The sequence below is a fragment of the Hippopotamus amphibius genome, chromosome 16, assembly GCF_030028045.1.
Source record: "Hippopotamus amphibius kiboko isolate mHipAmp2 chromosome 16, mHipAmp2.hap2, whole genome shotgun sequence".
In the NCBI taxonomy this organism is placed as follows: domain Eukaryota; kingdom Metazoa; phylum Chordata; class Mammalia; order Artiodactyla; family Hippopotamidae; genus Hippopotamus; species Hippopotamus amphibius.
Genome location: NC_080201.1, coordinates 53,557,872 through 53,575,777, shown reverse-complemented (window position 1 = coordinate 53,575,777; position 17,906 = coordinate 53,557,872). Strand labels below are relative to the sequence as shown.

General features: G+C 50.7%; 1 protein-coding gene across 1 annotated transcript in view; it reads left to right on the top strand.

Annotated features, from left to right (window-relative positions):
* Window positions 1-17,906, top strand: part of LOC130838110 (carcinoembryonic antigen-related cell adhesion molecule 7-like) — a 38,423-nt gene that overhangs the window by 4,053 nt on the left and 16,464 nt on the right. The window contains exons 5-7 of the mRNA XM_057710873.1: window positions 467-745; window positions 2,196-2,478; window positions 15,297-15,304. Coding sequence (XP_057566856.1) covers window positions 467-745; window positions 2,196-2,478; window positions 15,297-15,304 — 570 coding nt within the window. The remainder of the gene's footprint in view (window positions 1-466; window positions 746-2,195; window positions 2,479-15,296; window positions 15,305-17,906) is intronic.

Here is a 17,906-nt window from a genome sequence, read left to right as displayed (position 1 = left end):
CATGGGAAGCACAGATGTACGAGGTCCCCAGGCCATCAGCCAGCTGCCCTGGGGGATTGGGGGACTCCAGAGGAAGGTCAGGGTCCCCAGAGAAGAAATGAGGGGAGAAGACGCTCCTGGCAGCTCCTTTTCCACCAGGGAGCAGCCTGGGGGCCCTCTCATGAGGTTGGTCAGTGAACCAGGACCGGCGCCAAATGGTCTCTGAATCCCGCCCTGTTCTTTCCACAACTAAATACTGCTGCACGACTAATGCCAGTGGAAAGCTGTACTTCTCCCAGACATAGAGCAGGTGGCCTCACAACCTCTGAGCTCCGGTCCTCATGCATTTGTCCTCTGGTACACCGACCTCCCTTTTCTTTAATGATCCAGGTTGGCTGAGAGGTGAGAGATGCCAACTCTGATTGAAGATGCTTGTAGAGGAATCACAGGTATAAAAGGGGCAGTGTTCTCTCTGTTGTCTACACAGCGGTGTTACACACACCTGTCATCACCAGCAACAACTCCAACCCCAAGGAGCACGAGGACACGGTAGTGTTAACCTGTGGACCTGAGACGCAGAACACCTCCTACATGTGGTGGATCAATAATCAGAGCGTCCCTGACAGCACCAGGATGGAACTGTCCAAGGACAACAGGACTCTCCTTTTATTCCATGTCACAAGGAATGACGCAGGTCCCTATGTGTGTGAAACCCAGAACCCAGTGAGTGTCGGCCTCAGTGACCCATTCACCCTGAATGTTTTCTGTGAGTAACTTCACTTCTTCCCATGTGGCCTGAGCTGCCCTCCCAAATCCATGCTGCCAGAGGCCAGGCCACACCCATCTCTCTCAGGACCTAGTACCCGGACCCTCACCCCTGGACACCCAGGCTGGGCATAACTTTCCATCTCAGGCAAATTTGGGCAGACCCAGCCTTCAGCCAAGACTGAGAAGAGATGGGCTGCTGTGTCCTGAGAGGCTTAGGGTCACTCCAGTGTGGCGAGAGAAATATTAATGAATCAGACTCAGGATGAGTGAACATGAGGGGTTATGTTTAGAATGTTTTAAGACAAGATTGTGACTGGTGCAGAGGGACACTGTGGCCCTAATACCGAACAAGAATTTCCCTTCCTCTGACTGCGTCATGTGTGGCTTTATCCTCTTGCTCCAGATGGCCCAAACATGCCCACCTTTTCCTCCTCAGACTCTGATGCAAACCTCATCTCTCCTGCCACACAGCCTCTAACCCAACCACTCAGTGCTCTTGGCTTATCGACAGAAGGACGGAGCAACACACACAGGTTCTCTTTGTCCCAAATCATACCATGTAATAGCAGATCCTATCTATATTCTCTGACTGGCCTGGATAGCAGCACAGTCAGAAATCAGAGTCTCTGGCAAGTGCTCCCTGGAATAATCGTAATGAGCCTCAGGTGGAGATCTCTCTGGTTTTCTAAAAACATCCTAGAAGTAATTATTTGCCAAGGTGTGTCCCACAGGACAGTGCCTCAAAGTGAATAGTTTATAGGAGGACTAAGTGGACAGCCTTTTGCTAAAAACATAACCACTTCTCTCGAGAGATTTCCCTCACTGTGATATTCAATCCACAGACCAGCAATAAAAGACCTCTTCAGATTAAGAAATCATTCAGTTAGAATCTCCCCATGTCCTAAGGTCATTAAAACTAACTGGACCATCTTCATTCCCCACCAAATTATTTCACACAAAGGAACACCTTCCCTAATAATATAAAGCTGTCCTGCCCAAAATATGGAGAGGGCTGGCAAGCCTGCCTCCCCGATACACAGAGATGTATATACTGGATGAGAGGGCCTAATATTTATGAACTCACAGAAGACCTTAGGAAAGGGTCACACAGAGAAATCAGAGAAAGTTTCCACCTGATGATGAGGTGAACACATGGGCTGGGAAGAGGTTCCTGGTGCTGATATTACAGAGCTGGCCAATACTACACTGTTGTCCCAGCAACCAGGCAAGGCTCACCCTGAGATGATCTGGAGGTCAGGGGAGATGTGCAGTCATCTCTCTAGCACTGTCACCTGAACAAAGACACAGGGCCTTGGACGGAGGTCAGGACCTTCCTCTGAGTCACATTTGCAGAGGTCCCTGGACTCTTGGAGAGTTTGAGGTCTCTGAGGAACAAGCATGGCCACAGGCTCCAGACCTATTCTCAGTCAGTCGCCTCCTCTCCACAGACCCAGTGGCACAGCCCTCCATCGCAGCCAGCAGCCCCACAGTCGTAGAACATGAGGATACCGTGGTCCTGACCTGCCTCACAAATGACACTGGGATCTCCATACACTGGTTCTTCAATGGCCAGAGTCTACTGCTCACAGAGAGGATGACGCTGTCCCTGGACCACAGCACCCTCACCATACACCCTGTCAGGGGGGAGGATGCCGGGGATTATCAGTGTGAGGTCTCCAACCCAGGCAGTGCCAGCAAAAGTGACCCCTGTAGGCTGAGTGTGACCTGTGAGTAACCATCATTGTCTCTATGAGTTGTTAAAGTCTAAATCTCCTTTCTCTTGTATGTACAATGGTGTTTATGATGCACTTTAGAGAGTTTTGTGAATAGGCCATCAAATGAAGGCAGAAACCACATAGCAGACATGTACTCAGGCAATAAGGGCTCAAACTGCCCATTGGCATTGTTGTTATTACTGGCTACTGTCACACTCAACTCCAGGTCCCTCCACATGTCTTTCTCAGTTGCACCATTGTCTCTACAGTGGAAGTGACACCATTTCCTCACGGGATGGCCGGTGGTTGTCTGTGATGACGGGTGGGGGTCTTGAGTACTGTGCCTTGTACAGGATAAACTCCTGTGATTCTGTGTTCTGTATTGGTCTGTTAGGTCTCATTGGGTTACAGTGCTTTCACGTCCTCTCTTTCCTCACTGAAATTCTGTTTGCCTGCTATCTCCGTCATTGAAAGTGGGTGTTTTAGTCTCACTATTATGACAGAACTGTCTATTTCTCCCCTCATTTCTGTCAATTTTTGATTCACAACTTTGGTGCTGTGTTGTTAGGTGCATATATGCTTATTATTGTTAGATTTCCTTGATGAATGGAAACTTGTCTTGATACACAAGGTCCTACTTTGTATCATAAAGATTTTCTGGTTTGCAGATTATAATATCAGACACTCATACAGCCAACACAGTTCTCTTTTATTACTATTTGCATGGAATATCTTTTGCCGACCTTACTTCCACCTTCTGTGTCTTTATATCTAAAACAAGTCTCTTGAAGAGAGCATAGAGATGGGTCATAGTTTTTGTCCATCTTGTCAAGCTCTGCCTTTAATTTGAAAGATCAAGCTATCTGTGATTCAAACACTTACTGATAAGGAAGAGCTTCTGCCATTTAGCTATTTGTTGAATGTCCTACATGCCTTATTCATTAATTCCTCTATTACTTGCTTTTTTGTATTTAAATGATTTCCTTTGTTATGTGTCCTTTTCATTCTGTTCTTTCCCTTTCCACATATATTTTCGTTCTGTTCTTAGTGGTTAACTTGAAGATGACAATTAACATCTTAAACATATATCTACCTAGTTGGAGTAACCCCACTTAGATTCTGTAATATAAAAACACTGTGCTCCTATACGTCTCCATTCCTCCCATTTTATACAGCTATTGTCATAGATTTCATCCATCCTTATACATTGTGTGCCCATCACCATAGATTTATAAATATTGCTTTATACAATACCTTTGAAGTCAAAAAGAAAAAATAGCAATTACAAAATAAACGATAATAAGACTGGCTTAAATAAGATATTTACCTATGGAGTTACTTCGAACAGTGTTCTTTATATATTCCTATGGCTTTGAGTTCTGTCTAATGTTTGTTCAGTCACCTTAAAGGATTCCTTTTACATTTCATATATGGCACGTCTCCGAAGAACAAACTCCCTTGCCTATTGTTTATCTGGGAATGTCCTAATTTCTCCTTCATTCTTGAAGGAGAGTTTTTCTGTATAAGCTTTCTTGGTTGACACTCTTCCTTTCAGGACTTTAAATAGGCCATCCCAATACCTTCTGGCCTCCATGGTCTCTGATGTGACATTTGCTTTGAATCTTATTAACAATTCATTGTACATGATAAATCACTTCTCTCCTGCTGATTTAATCATTTTGTCTTCTCTTGGCCTTACAACATTTTGACTATATTATGTCACAGCACGTATATCTTGAGGTATCCTTCTTGGAGTTTTTTAACCATCTTTGATATGTGGTTTCTCATCTAACTTGAGAATTTCTAAACCATTAATTTCCAGATATTCTTTCTATGCTTTTCTTGCTTTCTTCTACTTCAGGCATTGTTGTACTTTCTTTGTTTGTCCACTTGATATAGTTCTCCATATCACTTTGCCTGGGTTCACTTTTCTTCATTTTTTCCCCTTCTACTCCAAGTCTAGTTAATTTCATTTTTTTCTATCTTCATGTTCAGTGATTGTTTCTTCTACCTGCCCAAAGGTGCGGGTGAACCACTCTTGTAAGTTATTGCTATCAGTTCTTATCTTTTGGCTCCAGATTTTCTTCAACCCTGGATAAATCATTTAACAATGAGCAAGAACACATCCTTCTTGAGAAGCAGGTTGTCCTTAGAGAGGCCGATTATGAAGATGGACATCCTCCCACCAGAAGCACTCCTGTGCTTTAGACATGGACGCTGGTCATAAAGCAACCTGGGTCAATCTCAGACACACACATTGGGAGTAGAAAAACACAGGACAGAGGGGAGGCCAGTTGTGGGCCTTGGGGAGGAAGGCGACGGTGGGTCATGCCAAGGAGTGCTCAGACGTCATCAAGTGAGGAATGGGCCTTGTCCACATGTTGACATACACTCTTGCCCTTCTACATGCTCAGGAACCAGACAAGGATTGCCCTCTTCAAGCAAAACTCTCCCTCTTAGAATTCCCCTGAACCTTCCAATCTGGGTGCAAACTGGCCAAGTGATACAGGAACGTGCATCCAGTGGTCGGTCAATCAATGACAAGAGTTTGTGACTCTTTGAGGGGATGATTCTGCCCTAGGACAATCAGCAGTGTCAGGAGGAGGATGCAGGCTCCCATCAGTGTGAGGTCTCCCCCCGAGTCAGTGTCTGCAGATGTGACCCCATCTGTCTGACTGAACACTATGCATGACCCTCAACACCCATACAGCTTCCTTTGTAATTTCACTGGAAGTGGATGTGTAATGAATGCAAGTAATGAGGATGTGGGTGGTCTCCCGTCAGAGCCTGTAGAACAATGAGTTTAATTAAGCATGAAGACCTAGCTAATACTGTCATTGTTTGGTTATTATTTATGCCAGCTGTTTGACTGTGGGCAAGACACTCAGCCTCCTGCGCCTCAGTTTCCTCATCTGTAAAACTGGAAAAGAACAGCTGGATCTTAGGGCTGCTGTGACGATGTTTACTAGGAGGTTGATGAGATGAAAGCCCTTAGATAGGGCCCTATACAGAGTCAGGGTGCAATACATGCTTTTGGAAGTCATATTTTGTTTTTTGACATAGTTGTTACTGACTGCAAATTCACACAAAACTTGGTTACATTTTGTTTTATTGACTCCTACTTCTATGAGCTCCGTTGATTCATATATAAGCACTATGGGTCTCAGATCTACCTATGCACAGCGGGGATGACACACCCCCACCCTCATGGGGATGGGAAGTTCAGAGCAGATGGATGTAAGGGATTTCCCACTGTACCAGCCACATAGAAGGACCTGGAAACTGTTGTTTATCAGTAATAATATCAGTAATATTATTTCTGATCAGTGTTGAGTGGGCTGGTAAGGGCCTGCCCTCTAACTGTCCATAGTGATGGAAAGAAAAAACAAAGGGAGGGGCCGTAACGTGAGAGGAAAAGTGACCTCAAGGGAAAAATGAACAGGATGTGGAACTGGCTACATGTGAGAGACTGTAGAGATAGAGCAAGTCCAAGGTTTCAGATGTGAGAAAGAGAAAATGATGCAACCACCTGTAGTGGGAGAGTCGGGAGGACGTGGTGATGACAAAATGCACACACCACACACAGACCTCAGAGCATTTCCTTCCTCCCTAAACAGGCCCTCTCCCTGTAAGACTTCTCGTGGTTTCCTCTCCAGTGGACTTGGGCATTCATTTACCCCCACTCTTTCTCTTCTCCTTTCAGGGCAAGAAAACAGCCCAGCCATCACTGTGGTGGCCACCATCGGCATCGTGGTTGGGGGCCTGGTTGGGGTGATATTGGCAATCGCTCTGGGGTGTATCCTATGCCTCAGAAGAACACGAAGGTATGCTGGCAATTCCCAGAGGCTGCCCCTGTTCCCCAGGCTGACCCCAGGCCAGGAGGGAGGACACCCCATCCTCAGATTCGGGGTCTGGCTCTCCACAGCCTCCCCACATCCCTATGGATATTCCCTCTCATCCATCAGCTCCTCCCTCACCAGGTGCTGACCTGGGGTGTCTTCTCAACGCCTCCCTCATCTGTAAATTAGACACAGTTAACCTCCCCTCCTCCAGGGTTGTCCTGATCCCCTGAGCAGACCTGCAGCTGTGCTGGCTCAGTAAGCAGTATGTCCTGCTGTCTATTTAAATCCAACCACCCTGATGAGGGAGATTCACAGCCTCAGGATTTGAGGGTCATCCTCCAAGGTCACATAGCAGAGAGTGGAAGCCTGGGCAGGTCAGGTGGGTTCAAATGCCCCCATGTGGCAGATGTGTTAACCACAGGCCCTGATGCACGAGGCAGGAAAACATAGCAAGGAGGTCAAGTCCTGGGATGTCTTTATGCCCCTTGTCCAGGCGGATGGAGACAGAGGAAGAGGCCGCTGTCACATTTTAGCATCTCCTGGCCTGAGGGTGGGTCTGGTCACAACAGGGGTGCTGCATTCAGTCAGATCCTACACAAACTGGCTCCCCAAATGTCCCGTCCACCCAGTGGCCCTGCTTGCCTCTGTGGGCCTGACCCTTCCACTCAGTCAAAGCCTTTGGTCTGATTCCTTTCCTGGGTCTTGGTCCTTTCTCTGGCCACTTTCTCCTGGACCCCATCAGCCTGGAAGTCCTTCCTCTCTGGGCTCAAGACAGATGTGGCTTCTTATAGACGTTCCTCAGCTCCCTCACTGGGCCCACCCCTCCTAAACAGCATTGGTGGAGATGCAATTGGTGGAGCCCTTTTCCTCTGCTTGGAAAAGGAACCCTCCTTGTCCCATGTTCTGACATCAAAGCAGTGGCCTCTCCCTGAGCCCTTCACAAAGAAGCCTGACCTTTCCTAGGGCCAGTGGTGGGCGGGACTTCGGAGACCACCGGCCCCCAAAGTCGACTCTGGGTAAGTGTCTATTTAGCCCTGGAGAAGGCGGGAGCCCCTGGTCCTGTCTCACACTGTCCACTCCTGCCAACTGTTGCCAGGGCCTCTGGCCCTCTCCCTGGGGCGTCAGCACAGGGGACCCCACCTGGCTAGTCTGAAGGACCTATGGGCTTTGGACCATGAGTCACCTCCTTGTTCACACTGGACCCTAAATTGTCAAAGGGTCTCTCCCTGGGCGGTGCTCCTTCTCCAATGGTTCTCCAGGAGCGGAGAACCCCCAGCCCCTCCTGGGAGAATGCGCCAAGAATCCTCACCCCCCTGGGTGCTTAACTCCTGTCTCTATTCCCAGAGCATGGTCCCTCTGGCAGCTCTGTCTCCCCGGTAAGCACATCCCTTCCCTGTCCCTTCACCCTGGGGTCCCAGCTGTGCAGGCTTAGGGCAGGGAGACCGTCAGACACTGCAGCACAGCACAGACACCCCTCCCCCCACAGTAGCCAGGACAAGGTGAGCCCCACCCTGGCCTGGAGCTGGGCCCACTTCAGGGGCTGAACTACACCCCACCCTGTCCTTAGCAAAGCCTGGTCCCTTCATTTGGCCTCAGGAGGACCTTGGAGTCCAGCCAGGAGAAGAGTGCACTGGGCACATCAGGCAGGGGTCCCAAGCTAACAGGTTTGGGAGGATGCAGCATGGATGGGGATTGGAGTTGGGCCTTCAAGCTTGGAGATAGCTGCTGAGGAGGCAGAGCTGGTCACTCCTGAGGAGAAATGACTGTCCATCCCTGTCCTCTGATGCCTACTCTCTCCCCTGCCTAGGCCTCCCTACCTGGACCCATGACAACTTTTCCCATCTATGAGGTGTGTGTGGGGATGAATGTTGCAGTCCCACAGGCGCAAGGGGCCCCATGAAATGTCCACAGGCCTCCCTGGGGTCCAAGAAACAGCAGCAAAAATGGAAAAGGGGATGATGGGAGGAAGGAGGGGTCTGGGGCCAGGAAACTTCTGGCACAGCCAGGCTCCACACAGAGCAGCCCTGGGGCCCAAGGCCTGGAAATGCTGGGGCATCTTTGGAGAAGGTTACAGAGCCTAAAAGGCCTCTTCTTTCTTTTCCAGGAAGTACTAGACCCCACAACAGACGTTTACTGTGAGATCAACCCCAAAGCAGATGTGGCTTCTTAGCTGTCTCCAGGAACTTCTCCTTAAAGGCTGTGAGAAAGAGCTCACCTGGTGGGGTCAGGAGGCGGAGCCTGAGGCAGAGAACCAGATCTGAGCCCTGAGGATATTCGGGAACCTGGGCCCAGCGTCGGGGTCCCTCCCGGATTTCTGGAGCCCTGACAGGCTGCCCTGAGCCCTGGATGGACCTGAACTCAGGCTCCCATTCCCACAGGAAGTAGGGAGCTAACAGGGCAAGTGACTGGGCCTGTGATGCACTGTGGACCACCCAAGAGCTCTGAATAAAGGGCACCTTCCTCTTCTTTGCCCTTTACTGCCCAAGAGATCTTGTCCAGGGAGAAATTCACCTGAATCTCTGCTCCATTCTCTCCTGGGTCTCCCAGGGAAAGCATTAGCTCTAAGTTACCCCCACCTCCCCATCTGTTCCCTGGGGGAGAGGATGGCTGAGTGTGTGGAGATGGTGGGGGAAATCATGCAAAGAGGAAAGGAGAGTCATAAGACCCCTGCCCAGCCAGTAGGGCACTCGGCTGTCCTCACACTGCCCTGGGGTCCTGGACACCTCCCAGGGTGTGCTCCTTCGCAAGTGTTCATTGAGTGTCTGGAGCACAGAATATGGGGGCATCTGAGGTGCACTAAAATATGAGTCAGGAGGGAAGGAACAGCCAGGGGTGGGGAAAATGTTATGGGTGAGGCCCCTCTGCAGCCTCTTGCTGTCCCGAACTCTCTGGCCCTCCTCACCAGACCCAGTGGTCTTGACTGGTGACTGCCTCAAATGAACTTGCCTGTCCTCAAATCCAGGTTCCAGGATCCAAGATGCCTGTTCTGTCCATGGGCTTCTGTTGTGTCCCTAAGGTCAGCCCTCAGGACATGGTTCTCCCTGCGGGGACACAGAGAGGCAGTCAGAGTTACAAGGTGGGAGAGACCCAGAATCTCTGCCCTGAGCTTTACAGTATTGTGTTGGTTTCTGCTGCGCAACAAAGTGAATCAGCTATATGTATACATATATCCCCACATCCCCTCCCTCTTGAGCCTCCCTCCCACTCACCCTATCCCACCCCTTTGGGTCTTCACAAAGCATCGAGCTGATCTTCCTGTGCTCTCTGGCAGCTTCCCACTAGCTATCTAGTTTACATTCGGTAGTGTATATATGTCACCCCGCCCCCTCAGGCTCCTGCTCTGAAGGGAAGGGCCAGGAGGAGGTGACAGGGCTTTGGGAGGCTGAGTGTGCATCCTGATCCAGAGCAGAGGGGAGCCCCGGACCTGGACACCCCAGGGCTGTGCTTGTCCAAACAAGCCTGTGTGTGTCTGTGTGTGTGTGTAGAATCACTGCTAGAAAGGGGAGAGGACTTGGCAGTGTCCAGGGAATAGAAATACAGACAGAAGGGGAAGGAGGGCACTAGGGAGGAAAGGCTGAGAGGGGAGGGAGAGGGAGGGTCCTGGGCTGAGACCCCGCCCCCAGCCCATGTGACCCAGAGAGGTGCTCCTGCCCCAGGAGGAGGCCCAGCACAGAGGGAGGAAGGACAGCAGAGCTCACACATCAGACAGCAGTGCTTGTGAGTGTTTCTGGAGCTGAAGCTCTTCTCACAGAGGGAGGGACACAGCAGACAGCAGACACCATGCAGCCCTCCTCAGCCCCCGCCCGCAGAGGGTGCATCCCCTGGAACAGGCTCCTGCTGACAGATGAGAGGGGAGAATCTTCATGGAGTGGGCAGAGGTGGGAGAGCAAGAGACTGGCTGGGGGTGACAGGGCTCTGAGAGGGGCCAGAGGGTTTCTGTTCGTATCTGAGAGAGAGAACAGGGGACCAGGATAGGATGGGGGGAGGGGGCTCGGGGACAGGAAAATCTCAGTGAACTGGAATTGGTGAGGGGCAGGGAAACCTCAATTACTGTGGGTTTTACAAGTTATTCTTCACTGAGCAGTAATTGTTGGAAACTGATGACATTGATAATTTATGTCAGGGTTAAGCCTGGAAAAAACGTAACCAGGCACACTCACCATTGTTCATACCCACCACCATTAGAAACTGAGGAATAATCACCAGGCTATGGAGGCCCTGGGAATACTCATTCCTTCATCTCCAGGTTTTCGGGTACAAGAATATGAGACAAGTCCCTGCCCTTACAGAGCTCACATTCTATTGGGGGGAAGACAGACAAGCAAAGAGATCTAGAGTGTGCAGACAGATGCTGACAAGTGTCATGAAGGAAACAGAACAGGGAAAGGTCAGAAAGTGAAGACCAGGGTCTTTAGAGCAGGTGTCAGGGAGGGCAGCTCCCAACAGGCCCCTGAGTGTGAGCAGGCTGTGAAGGCAGCCAGGGAGTGAGCCAGGGAGACACCTGGGGACACGGGGGAAATAACAAGCTCAGAGGGGCTGAAGTAATGGGGGTCATGCTACTGACCTTGAACCAGTAGGACACAGACACATAGACACACACATAGACACACCCACACACACCCACTCAATACAAAAACACACACCAAGGCTGAGGGATAAAGAGACCTGCTCAGGACCCAGGGCACCATTTTTCCATCACCAGACATAGATCAGAATATTAATTGATGTGTCTGTCTCTGCTCCTAGTCTCACTCTTAACCTTCTGGAACCTGCCCACCACGGCCCAACTCACTGTTGAATCAGTGCCCTTCATTGCTGCAGAAGGGATGGATGTTCTTCTACTTGTCCACACATGACAGGGGATCTTCTAGGCTATATCTGGTACAGAGGAGAAAGGGTAGAGGACAACCAACTAATTGCATCGTATAGAGTAGACACTCAAGTAAATACACCAGGACCTGCACACAGTGGTCGAGAAACAATATACCCCAGTGGATCCCTGCTGTTCCAGAATGTCACCCAGAGAGACACAGGATACTACACCCTGCTCATTTCAAAGAGTAGTTTACAGCCTGAAAGTGTAACTGGACAACTCCGCGTGTACCGTGAGTGATTCTTTTCTGACAGCCTTTTCTGACACCTGCAACCAGCACAGGGTCCACATGCAACACACTCAGCTGCTTTTATGAAAGAGGGAAGGGGTGAATTGTGTGGGTGTGTCCCCCACTGGAGGGAGAGGGAATGTTTGTGGACAGACCCCCCAGATCTTGCACCCAAGATGCGGTCTCTGAAGAGAGTATGGGTCATTCATTCACTCACCATCCCCTCCATCCTGCCTGTCTGCTCACTCTTTTCTCTCTTTATTTGTTGGACTCTGCTCTACCATTTATGGGGTCACTGTCTCATGCCAGTCGTTATCAAACACCTGGACAGAGCTGCCCCAACTGCAGGCCCTGCAGCCTGAGTGATGAACTGATCTCTGGGCTTGCTCCTGGTCTCTCCATGTGTCTCTCTGCTCAGACCCCCAGTTCCCAGGCCAGGCTAGTCAGTGAAGAACGAGGACAGGCACCAGGTGGTCTCTGAATCCCATGCTGTTCTTTCACAACTAATTGACTCCAGAGGAAGTCTGTGCTTTCTCCCAGACATAGAGCAGGTGGCCTCACATCCTCTGAGCTCAGGTCTTCATGCATTTGTCTTGTGGTACACCGACCTGCCTCTTCTTTAAGGATGCAGGTTGGCTGAGAGGTGAGGGATGCCAACTCTGATTGAAGATGCTTGTAGAGGAATCACAGGTATAAAAGGGGCAGTGTTCTCTCTGTTGTCTACACAGCGGTGTCTTAATTGCTCCTTCATTCTTAAAGGAGAGTTTTTCTGTATAAGCTTTCTTGGTTGACACTCTTTCTTTCAGGACTTTAAATAGGTCATCCCAATACCTTCTGGCCTCCGTGGTCTCTGATGAGAAACAGGCTTTTAATGTTAATCAAGATCCTTTGAAATGGGAAGTCACTTCTCTCTTGCTTCTTCAATCATTTCCTCTTTCCCTTGGCCTTTCAACAATTTGACTATAATGTGTCACATCTTGTATATCTTTGAGTTATCCATCTTGGAGTTCTTTAACATTCTTTGATGTGGATTCATCTTTTTCAGTTTTGAAAATGTGAAGTCATTATTTTTGTAAATATGTTTCCTGTGTTTTCCTCTCCCTCTTCCACTTCAGGACCTGCCATACTGGTCTGTCTGTCCACCTGAGGGAGTGCCGCATATCCCTTTGGCTGCATTCACTTTTCTTCATTTTGTTCTTCTTCTACTCCCCAGACTAAATAATTTCATTTTTCTTATCTTCACATTCAGTGATTCCTTCTTCTGCCTGCTCAAAGGTGTTGTGGAACCCAGCTGGTAAATTATTAATTTCAGCTCTGATACTTCAGCTCCAGATTTTCTTCAATCCTGGATAAATAATTTAATAAAGAGCAAGAACATGTCCTTCTTGAGAAGCAGGTTCCCTTCAGACAGGCCCAATATGGAGACAGCCATCCTTTCAATGCAAGGCCACCAGTGTTTTAGACATGGACGCTGATCATAAAGTGATCTGAGTCAATCTCAGACAAGCACATCGGGGAAAGGAAAACACAGGACAGAGGGGAGGCCAGTTGTGGACCTTGGAGAGGAAGGTGATGGTGGCTCATTCCAAGGAGCGCTCAGATGGCATCAATCAAGGAACTGGCCTTGTCCGCACGTTGACATTCACTCTTCCCCCTCTACATGATCAGGAGCCAGACAAGGATATCGCCCTCTTCAGTAGTCCAGCCCTTCCCCTCAGAGCTGCCCTGAGAGCCTCCAACCTGGGCCCAAACAAGCCGAATGATGTAAGAACATGCATCCAGTGGTCAGTCAATCAATGACCAGAGTTTATGGCTCCTTGAGGGGATGATGTTGTCCTGGGACAATCAGCAGTGTCAGGAGGAGGATGCAGGCTCCCATCAGTGTGAGGTCTCCCCTGAGTCAGTGTCTGCAGATGTGACCCCATCTGTCTGACTGAGCACTATGAGTGACCCTCAACACCCATACATCTTCCCTTGTAATTTCACTGGAAGTGGGTGTGTAATGAATGCAAGTAATGAGGATGTGGGTAGTTTTCCTTCAGAGCATGTAGAACAACGTGTTAAGTGTGGAAGACTAGCTTAGTAGCTAACCTTGCCACTGTTTGGTTATTATTTGTACCAGCTGATTCACTGTGGGCAAGACCCTCAACCTCCTGTGCCTCAGTTTCCTCATCTGTAAAACTTGAAGTGAACAGCTTGATGTTAGGGCTGTTGTGAGGCTGTTTATTAGGAGGTTGATGAGATGAAAGCCCTTACACAGGGTCCTGCACAGAGTCAGGGCACAAGAAATGATTTTAGCTAGTATTAATTTTAACATTATTGTTATGAGCTGTAAAGTCAATCAGGACCCTACTTAAAATTATGTCTTTATCAATTCCCAGGTGTATGCTTTCATTTGATTCACTCAAGCCTACGTCTCTCAGATCTGTCTGCACCCTGGGGATGACATCCCCTTCCTCACGGGGATGGAAGGATCAGAGCAGATGGATATAAAGGATTTCCCACTGTGTCCGCCACACAGAAGGGCCTGGAAACAGTTGGCTAATATTATTATTACTAATCAGTGTTGAGTGGACTGGTAAGGACCTGCCCTCTAAGGAAGATGAAAGAAGAAACAAAGAAAAGGGATATAATGTGAGAGGAAAAGGGACCTTAAAAGGAAAATGAAAGGGATACGGAACTGGCTACATGTGAGAGCATGTAGAGGTAGAGGAAGTCCAAGGTTTCAAGTGTAAGGAACAGAAAATGACGCAACCACCTGCAGTAAGACGGTCGAGAGGACGTTGTGACAACAAAACACACACACCATACACAGACCTCAGAGCATTTCCTTCCTCCCTAACCAGGCCCTCTCCCAATAAGGCTTCTCATGGTTTCCCCTCCAATGGACTCGGGCTTCCATTTCTCCTCTCTCTTTCTCTTCTCCTTTCAGGGCAAGAAAACGCCCCAGCCCTCAGTGTGGGGGCCATCGTCGGCATCGTGATTGGGGTCCTGGTTGTGGTGACACTGGTGGCTGCCCTGACGTGTTTCATTTTCCTGGCAAGGATGTACAGGTATGATGGCATTTCCAGGTGCTGTTCGTGTCCCCAGGTTGGCCCTAGTCCAAGAGGAAGGACACACCATCCTCCGATTCTGGGCCTGGTTCTCCACAGCCTCCCCACTTCCCCATGGATATCCCCTCTCGTCCACCCAGCTCCTCCCTCACTAGATGCTGACCTGGGGCAGCTTCCTTAACACCTTCCACATCTATAAGTTAACACAATGAAGATGCCCCCCGCCTCCGCCACCTCAGTGTTGTCCTTGCTCCCTGAGCAAACCCACAGCTGGGCTGGCAAGTAGTAGGTACTCAGAAAAAGATACCTCTTCCTGTTTAAGTCCAACTACCCTGATGAGGGGGATTCACAATCTCAGGATCTGAGGGTCATCCTGGCCAAGGTTAGAAGACAGCAGAGAGTGGAAGTCTGGACAGGCCAGGTGGGGTGAAAGGCCCTCGTGTGGCAGATGCAGTAATGACAGCCCGATGTGTGAGACAGAAAAATGTGCCAGGACACAGGCATTGGGGTGTCCTTTATGCCTGTTCTCCAGGCAGATGGATACAGAGAACAAGGCCACGGTCACATTCTAGCATCTCCTGGCCTGAGGACAGGTGGCCTCAGTAGTGGCACTGCATTCAGTGAGACATTGGCTGCCCAGTTTTCCTCCCCAGGCACTGGCCCTCCTCTCTTCTGTGGGCCTGATCCTTCCAGTCAGTCAAAGCCTTTGGACTGATTCCTTTCCTGGGGCCTTGGTCCTTTTCTTGAGCCACTTTCTCCTGCACCCCATTAGCCAGTGGGTCCTTCCCCCCTTAAAGGATGTTCCTCAGCTTCCTTACCGGACCCTCCCCTCCTAAGCAGCACTGGTAGAGAACGAAAGTCTCCACCCTCTGCTTGGAAATAGGGATCCTCCCTGTCCCATGTTCTGACACCAAAGCTGTGACCTCGCTCTCCACCCCTCACAAATAAGCCTGGCCTTTCCTAGACCCGGTTGCCTGCACAACAACAGAGAAAACTGGCACCCAGCGTCCAGCCCAGGTGAGTGACTGTTCAACCCAGGACAGCTGGGAGCCCCTGCTGGTGCCCTGCCCTGTCAGCTCCTGCCTGCCACCCCCAGGGCCTCTGGCCCTCTCCCTGGGGTTTCAGCACAGGGGATCCCCACTGACTAGTCTCCCACACTATGGGATCTGAGCCATGGGCCACCCCCTCACCCTCACTGGACCCTGAAATTTCCGGAGGGTCTCTCCCGTGGTGGTGATCGTTCGCCCATGGTTCTCCGGAAGTGGGACCCCCAGCCTCTCCTGCTTGGATGGCCCTAAGCTTCCTCACAGCCCTGGGTGCTAACTCCTGTCTCTGCTCCTAGGACATGGTCCTTCAGGCAGCTCTGTCTCCCTGGTAAGCACATGCCTTCCCTGTCCCTTCACCCCAGGGTCCTGGCTGCACAGGCTCAAGGCAGGGGGACTGTGCAACCCTGCAGCACAGCACAGACCCCCTTCACCCCAGAGTAGCCTGGGCAAGGCAAGTCCCACGTAGCCAGGAGCGGGGCCCACTTCAGGGGCAGGACCACCCACCACCTTATCCTGAGGCTGCCCTGGTTCCCCTCCCTTGGCCTCAGGAGAGCCCTGGAGTCCATTCAGGACCAGAGGGGCATGGGGGACATGAAGCAGGGGTCTCAGGCTAACAAGGGTGGGGGGTGCAGCATAGACGGGGTTTGGGGTAGCGGCTTCAGGCTTGGAGGCGGCTGCTAGGGAGGCAGAGCTGGTCACTCCTGAGAAGAAATGACTCTCTTTCCCTGTCCCCTGACCCCACTCTCTCCGCTGCCCAGGGCTCCTTGTCTGGTCCTAGCCCAGCAGTTCCCACCTACCAGGTGAGTGTGGGGATCCATGTTTTGGTCCCAGAAGCCCAAGGGACCCTGGGAAATGCTCCCAGCATGCCTGGCTGTGTTTTGAGGTCTAGGAAACAGCAGCAAAAATGGTAAAAGGGATGAAGAGGAGGGAGGGGTATGGAGCCAGAAAACCTCCAACACAGCCAGGGCCCCCAGAGTGCAACCCTGGGGGCCCAGGACTGGGAAGATCCTGGAACAAGTTCTGAGAAGGTTACATGTGGTCAGAGGCCTCTTCTTTCTTTTCCAGGAATTACAACACCCCACCAATGACATTTACTGTGGGATCAACCACAAAGCAGGTGTGGCTTCTTAGCTGTCTCCAGGAACTTCTCCTTTAGGGCTGTGGGAAGAGTGCACATGAGACCTCAGAGGCTGGTGGGGTCAGGAGGTGGAGCCTGAGGCAGAGAACCAGATCTGAACCCTGCGGATACTCGGGAACCTGGGTCCAGGGTCAGGGTCCCCCTGGATCACTGGAGGCCCTGACAGGCTGCCATGAGCCCTGGATGGACCAAGACTCAGGCTCCCATTCCCACATGTAGTGGTGGCCTAACAGGGCAAGGGACTTGGCCTGTGACCCACTGTGGACCACCTGAGAGATCTAAATAAAGAGCACCTTCCCCTCATTTGCGCTTTACTGTTCATGGGATCTTGTCCAGGAAGAAATTCACCTGAATCTCTGTTCCATTCTCTGCTGGGCCCCATAGGGAAAGTATTAGCTCTAAGTTATCCCCACCTCCCCATCTATTCCCTGGGAGAGAGAATGGCTGAGTGTGTGGTGAATGGGGGACCATGCTAACAGGAAAGGAGGATCACAAGAGCCCCTGTTCAGCCGGGAAGGCACTTCCCTGTCCTCACACTGCCCTTGGGTCATGGACACCTCCCAGGGTGAGCTCCTTTGCAGATGCTCATGGGGTGTCTGAAGCACAGAATATGAGGCCATCTGAGGTCCATTAGAACGTGAGCCAGGAAGGAACAACCACGGGTGTGGAAAATGTTATGGGTGAGGCCCCTCTGCGGCCTCTTGCTGTCCCGAGCCCTCTGGCCCTCCTCACCAGACCCCAGTGGTCTTGACTGGTGACTGCCTCAAATAAACTTGCCTGTCTTCAAATTCCAGGATCCAGGATCCAAGATGCCTGTTCTGTCCATGGGCTTCTGTTGTGTCCCTAAGGCCAGCCCTCAGGACATGGTTCTCCCTGCGGGGTCACAGAGAGGCAGTCAGAGTTACAGGGTGGGAGAGGCCCAGAATCTCTGCCCTGAGCAAGAGCCTCCCCGGAACTTCCCATGACCCCTACCCTCCACTTTCTGCTGGTTTCCGCTTTGCTCTCCGATGTGGATCTTATTGAATTGAGCCTCCTCCCCACACATGAGCCTCAGGGCAGAGGTGCAGGGCTCTACATAAAACTCCACCTGGCTACCATGGCAAAGGGACAAACTGTCTCCTCAAAGTGACCCAAGGGCCTTTCCCACCTGGGCCTCACCTGTAGCCCCCACCACACACCTGGGCCAGCAGTTCACAGTCCATCCCTGAGGTCCCTGGGATGGGTGCTGTGCCCATACAAGAGCAGTCAGATGAGGTGCCCACA